Genomic DNA, 6,546 nt, shown 5'->3' on the forward strand with positions numbered 1-6,546 from the left:
CGGACTTGGCTCCCTGGTGGTCTTTGGGGATCACGAATTCTGGGCATAACATTTGGGGCTCATCCGGGATCCCCAAGACCCCCGAGGGACCCCCGACCCGGAGAGCCTGACTGGCCACGGTTAGTGTCTGTCTGTTTGTTCTGTCTATTCTGTGTGAGCTCATTTCTGGAATTCTGGTAGTGCCTGACACGGTCTAAGTGGACGTACTGGAAGACCACAGGCCGGGAGTTTCGGAAGACGTTCCGATTCTCCCTTCTGGAGGGACGTGGAATCCCCTCAAATGTCTAAGCTAGCTTTCAGTTTTGCTTCCATGGAGTTGGAAGACTTTCTAGGGGCCCTCTGTTTGTCTGTTTTTGTGTTTCTCTGTTTTGCTCTGTGGAATTACTGGACAGACGTTATGGGACAGACTCAGACTACTCCTCTAAGTATTATGATTGATCACTTTAAGGATGTGAGGGGAAGAGCTAACAACCTCAGTGTGGAAGTCCGAAAGGGTTGGTGGCAGTTTTTTTGTTCTAGCAAGTGGCCAACTTTCAATGCCGGATGGCCACCAGAGGGGACCTTCGACCTCCCTACCATCCACCGAGTCAGGAGTATCATCTCTCGGCCTAAGATGGGCCATCTTGATCAACTCCCTTACATTATCACTTGGCAGGACCTTGTAGAAGACCCACCCTCTTGGCTTAAGCCCTTCCTAGCCCCGCTCCCTCCAGAGCCAAAACCCATTCTTGCTTTGCAGGGGACAAAGAAGAAGAAAAGTCTTATCCAGCCTTCAGCACCCCTCTACCCTGTCTTACAGGGGGGTACTGAAGGAGAATTAATTTTTCCTCCCCCATCCCTCTAGGATGCCAGAAGAACACAATCCTCCCCCTCCGGGGGAGGCAGACGCTGTTCCGAGAGCGGGAGGCGGAAACGCTCCAATGGGAAGCCCGCCCTTTACCAGACAAAGGGCTCAGAGGGAGCAATCCGCCTCCGCCGCCGACTCCACTCTTCTGACCCTGCGAGCCGCCAGACCCCCAGACGCGGAGGGGAATCAGCCCCATCACTACTGGCCTTTCGCCACTAGTGACCTCTACAATTGGAAAGCTCAGAATCCTAAGTTTTCTGAGAAACTGGCAGGGCTTATTGATTTATTAGACTCTGTTCTTTTTACCCATCAGCCCATGTGTGACGATTGCCAGCAGCTTTTGCAGGTCCTGTTCACGACTGAAGAAAGAGAAAGAATCCTCAATGAGGCCCAAAAACTGGTTCCGGGCGCAGACGGGAATCCCACCACCAACCAGGCCAGATAGATGCCTCCTTCCCCTTAACTCAGCCCCAGTGGGATTTCAACACAGCAGAAGGTAAGGAGAGGCTCCGGGTCTACCGCCAGACTCTAATGGGGGGGTCTCCGAATGGCTGCTAGAAAGCCAACCAATTTGGCCAAGGTAGGAAATGTACAACAGGGAAAAGATGAATCTCCGGCTGCCTTTTGAGAACGGATCATGGAGGCATTCCGTACCTATACCCCCATGGATCCAGAGGCTCCAGAAAGCAAGGCAGCTGTTATCATGGCCTTTGTAAACCAATCGGCCATAGACATTAGGAGAAAATTACAGAAAATAGATAGACTAGGAGAAAAAAGTCTGCAGGACTTACTGGTGGTAGCCGAAAAGGTAAATAATAACCGGGAGCCTCCTGAGGACAAGCAGGCTCGCGTCATGGCGGCTGCCAGCAGTAAGAAGACTCGAGACCTGACCAGAATACTACTAGCTACCACTGCTGACTTCCCCGAGGAACGAGACCGCCGTCTCCGGCAGCTGGCAGACGACGCAAGAAAAGGTAAAGGAACCACCAAGGGGGGGAAGCAGAGGCTGCAGAAGGATCAGTGCGCATACTGCAAGGGGATAGGGCATTGGGCCCGAGATTGTCCAAAAAGGGCCGGCGGGAAGGGAAGCAAGACTGATCGAGTAAAAGTCCTAGAGCTAGATGAACTAAGTGATTAGGGGAGTTGGGGTTTGGACCCTCTCCCCGAACCCAGGGTAACTCTTAAAGTGGAGGGGACCCCTGTTGACTTCCTTGTCGACACCAGAGTACAACATTCAGTCCTCCGCACCCCACAAGGAAAACTAGCCAGCAAGAAGTCCTGGGTACAAGGGGCAACTGGTATGAGCCAGTATTCATGGACTACCCGAAGAACAGTAGATTTGGGAACGGGCCGGGTATCCCACTCCTTTATGGTAATACCAGAATGCCCCTACCCGCTGTTAGGACGGGACTTAGTGACCAAGATTGGAGCTCAGATAACTTTCAGACAAGGGGGGCCTCAGGTCACTGATGGCAAGGGCCACCCCATCCAGGTCCTGACCATGAAACTGGAGGATGAATACCTCCTCCACCAGGAGGCGCTCCCGAGAGAGGATAATATAGACAGATGGCTACAAGAATTCCCCTCGGTTTGGGCAGAGACGGGGGGGATGGGACTAGCCGCTCACAGGACCCCAGTCCTGGTAGAGCTCAATCCAGGAGAGAGTCCGGTAAGGATCAAACAATACCCCATGTCTCAGGAGGCCCGGAAGGGGATCCAGCCACACATCTGGAGACTACGAAGCCTAGGGGTACTAGTTCCTTGCCAGTCTGCCTGGAACACCCCCCTACTGCCAGTCAAAAAGCCTCACACAAATGACTACCGACCGGTACAAGACCTCCGTGAAGTAAATAAGAGGGTTGCGGACATACACCCAACTGTTCCCAACCCATATACTCTCTTGAGCTCCTTGGCGCCCTCCAGGGTCTGGTATACTGTACTAGATTTAAAGGATGCCTTCTTCAGTCTGCCCCTGGCACCCCAGAGCCAACCCTTGTTCGCCTTTGAGTGGCATGATCCGGAGGAGGGCTACAGTGGGCAACTCACCTGGACACGGCTACCTCAGGGATTCAAAAATTCACCCACCATCTTCGACGAGGCACTACACGAGGACCTGGGTGAGTACAGAAGGGAGCATCCTGGCCTCACCCTCCTACAGTACGTAGATGACATCCTGATTGCTGCCGACACGGCCAAAGACTGTGAGCGAGGGACCCAGGACCTGCTGGCTACCCTGGGGGCCTTAGGGTACCAGGCATCCGCGAAGAAGGCTCAGATATGCAGGGAGAGGGTAAGTTACCTGGGATATATCCTGGAGGGCGGACAGCGGCAGTTATCAGATGCCAGAAAAGAAACTGTCCTAAAGATCCCTACTCCCACCTCCTGAAGAGAAGTGAGGGAATTCCTAGGATCAGCCGGCTACTGCCGCCTCTGGGTTCCAGGTTTTGCTGAGATTGCCAAGCCCCTATATGAAGCTACCAAAGAGGGGAAAACATTTAAATGGACTGAAAAAGAAGAAATTGCCTTTAATCAGTTAAAAAAGGCCCTCTTAAGTGCCCCAGCCCTGGCCTACCAGACATTATGAAACCCTTCCACCTCTTTGTAGACGAACATAAGGGAATAGCAAAAGGGGTTCTAACTCAAGCCTTAGGCCCCTGGAACTGCCCAGTGGCTTACCTGTCTAAGAAACTAGACCCAGTGGCTGCCGGCTGGCCGCCATGCCTAAGAATTATTGCGGTGACAGCACTCCTAGTCAAGGATGCAGACAAACTGACCCTAGGACAGGAGATCTGGATCACGACCCCACATGCCATTGAAGGGGTCCTAAAACAGCCTCCAGATAGATGGATGAGCAATACACGTATGACTCATTACTAGAGCCTCCTACTCAACCCTCCACGAGTGCGGTTCCACCCCAGTGCAGCCCTCAATCCTGCAACCCTGCTGCCCGACCCTGACCTAGGTGCTCCACTACATGACTGTGCGGGAATCCTGGAACAAGTACATGGATTCCGGACGGACCTGACCGACCGGCCCCTCCCCGATGCCGAGGCTACTTGGTTCACTGATGGCAGCAGCTTTGTGCAAGACGGACACAAGTATGCGGGTGCAGCGGTGGTCACCGAAACGGACACCGTATGGGCGGAGGCTCTACCCTCCGGAACGTCAGCCCAGCGAGCAGAGCTCATAGCCCTCACCAAGGCGCTGATGCTGGGAGCTGGAAAACGGCTTAACATCTACACAGACAGCCGTTATGCATTTGCCACAGCTCATATTCATGGGGCAATTTATCAGGAGAGAGGGTTACTGATGGCAGAAGGACGGACTATAAAAAATAAGCAGGAGATACTTAACCTGCTTACGGCCTTATGGCTTCCTGCCAAGCTAGCCATTATCCACTGCCAAGGGCACCAAAAAGCTGATAACCCAGTAGCTAGAGGTAATCGAAAGGCTGACCAGGCAGCCAAGGCAGTAGCCCTTACTCCAGTCCCCACCATAACCATACAACTACCGGACCCGGGAGACCCAGTTTTACCAGACCAGCCCAAGTATCCCAGGAGGAGTTACAGTGGATCAAGAAACTCCCCATGGCCCAGGAGATAAAGGGATGGTGGTATACACCTAACAAGGAGCTCGTGCTGCCAGACCAGCTTGGAGTCTCAATATTAGAGCACATGCATTGGTCTACTCACATGGGGGCCCGAAAATTAAAAGACTTAATCCGACATGCCGGAATCAAGATTCACCAACAGGACACCAAAATAGAGCAAGTTGTATCTGCCTGCAAGACCTGCCAACTCACCAACGCGAGAGCCACATCAAATAAAAAAGGAACCAGGCTCAGAGGCACCAGACCGGGAGCCCAATGGGAAGTCGACTTCACTGAAGTCAAACCAGGAAATTATGGTTATAAATATCTTTTAGTATTTACAGACACCTTCTCTGGCTGGGTGGAGGCATACCCAACCAAGCATGAAACGGCTCAGACGGTGGCTAAGAAGCTACTAGAAGACATCTTACCCAGGTGTGGTTTTCCTGCCATGGTAGGATCAGACAATGGACCAGCTTTTATCTCGCAGGTGACACAGGCAGTAGCCAAGGCGGTGGGGGCAAACTGGAAATTACATTGTGCTTATAGGCCCCAGAGCTCAGGACAGGTAGAAAGAAGGAATAGAACCCTAAAAGAGACCCTTACCAAATTAACCACGGAGACTGGCGGGGACTGGGTGACTCTCCTACCGTACGCCCTTTACCAGGTTAGAAACACTCCTTACACTCTGGGTTTTACTCCCTATGAGATCATGTTTGGCAGGCCACCCCCTGTTATTCCCAGCCTTCGAGCTGAACTTATTGCTGAGTTTAAAGATCAAGAACCTTTTCTTTCCTTGAGAGGGCTCCAGAGGGCGCACAAGGACATTTGGCCGCGCCTCCGTGCCATCTACGAGGCTGGCCCGACCCCGACACCTCGTCAGTACTGGCCAGGAGACTGGGTCTATGTCAAGAGGCACCACCGAGAGACCCTCGAGCCGCGCTGGAAGGGACCCTACATCGTGGTGCTGACAACCCCCACCGCTCTCAAAGTAGATGGCATCACGACCTGGGTCCATCACACCCACGTTCAGCCAGCGGACCCCTCCTCGATCCGGAAGGACTTCATCACGCGATGGGCCATCAGTCGGGACCAACACAACCCACTCAAGCTACAGCTCATTCGACCCACCTAATATTGGTAACTCTCTTAACTCTGCTTGTCATTGCTCATGCTGCCGGGAGTCCCCATGCCCCCCAAAACATCACCTGGCAGATGATAGACACCAGCTCGGGGACAATACTTAATCAGACCTCCCAGAGCCACCCCAGGGACACATGCTTCCCAGAACTTAGCGTAAACCTCCAAACCCTGTTCCCCTTGTCACCATAAATGCAGCCGGTCCCATGATTGGGTCAGTAAGCTACATGACAAGGGGGGAATGAAAGGGCAGGCCTATGCCGGCCGACTCCATCTTGTTCTGTGTTCTCCACCTTGAGTGACTATGTCCCCGACATGACCCCTTTTCCGGGAAAATTGCAGAAACCTCAGACCGCGCCTCCTCCTCTTGAGTAACCTCCTGCTCACCCGTTCAAACTTCCTGATCAAAACACGCCCAGCGACCTGCGTAACAGGACTCTGACCCTTCCCCAACCAATCGGCTGCCCCTAGACCCCTATAAAACCTTTGTGCTTTTGAAACTCGCTCTCTCTCCCGGTATCTCACCGCTGCGTTGGTGCAGGTAGGGGACTGAGCTCGAGCTAGCTCGAATAAAGGCTCTTTTGCTTTTGCATCGGACTTGGCTCCCTGGTGGTCTTTGGGGATCACGAATTCTGGGCATAACAGTAGAGGAAACAGATCCTTGAACATGGGATGGCAGGCAAGTAAATTATAAAAGCAATAGACAAAGTACATGGAGAAAGAGCAGTCTATTGCCAAAGAATTCTTCAAGAATGTGAAAGGGAAAGGAAAGCCAGGCTATGTAGTCCTGAGGAGCAAGCAGAGAGATGGACTATTTAAAAAATTATTTAGCAAACCTGTATTAAACATTCATTGTATTTGAGAAATAACTGCTCTTGACCTTAGTGACCTTAGTTCTCTATTTCTCAAACACACCTATGGTATGCTGGGATGAGAAACTTTTGGAGTATCGGTTTTATCTGATGGTAAG

At 52.3% G+C, this 6,546-nt stretch overlaps 1 protein-coding gene across 1 annotated transcript; it reads left to right on the forward strand.

The window, feature by feature from the left end:
- The first annotated feature begins 397 nt into the window (after nt 1-397).
- LOC121028476 (uncharacterized) lies at nt 398-5,848 on the forward strand. Its single transcript, XM_040472224.1, is given in 6 exon segments — nt 398-800; nt 835-1,281; nt 1,284-1,381; nt 1,383-3,411; nt 3,414-4,375; nt 4,447-5,848. Coding segments are annotated over 6 exon segments (5,064 nt in total). The 3' UTR covers nt 5,572-5,848.
- Nucleotides 5,849-6,546: the final 698 nt, after the last annotated feature.

This window comes from Herpailurus yagouaroundi, unplaced genomic scaffold (genome assembly GCF_014898765.1).
Source record: "Herpailurus yagouaroundi ecotype Mexico unplaced genomic scaffold, PumYag 100, whole genome shotgun sequence".
Classification (NCBI taxonomy): domain Eukaryota; kingdom Metazoa; phylum Chordata; class Mammalia; order Carnivora; family Felidae; genus Herpailurus; species Herpailurus yagouaroundi.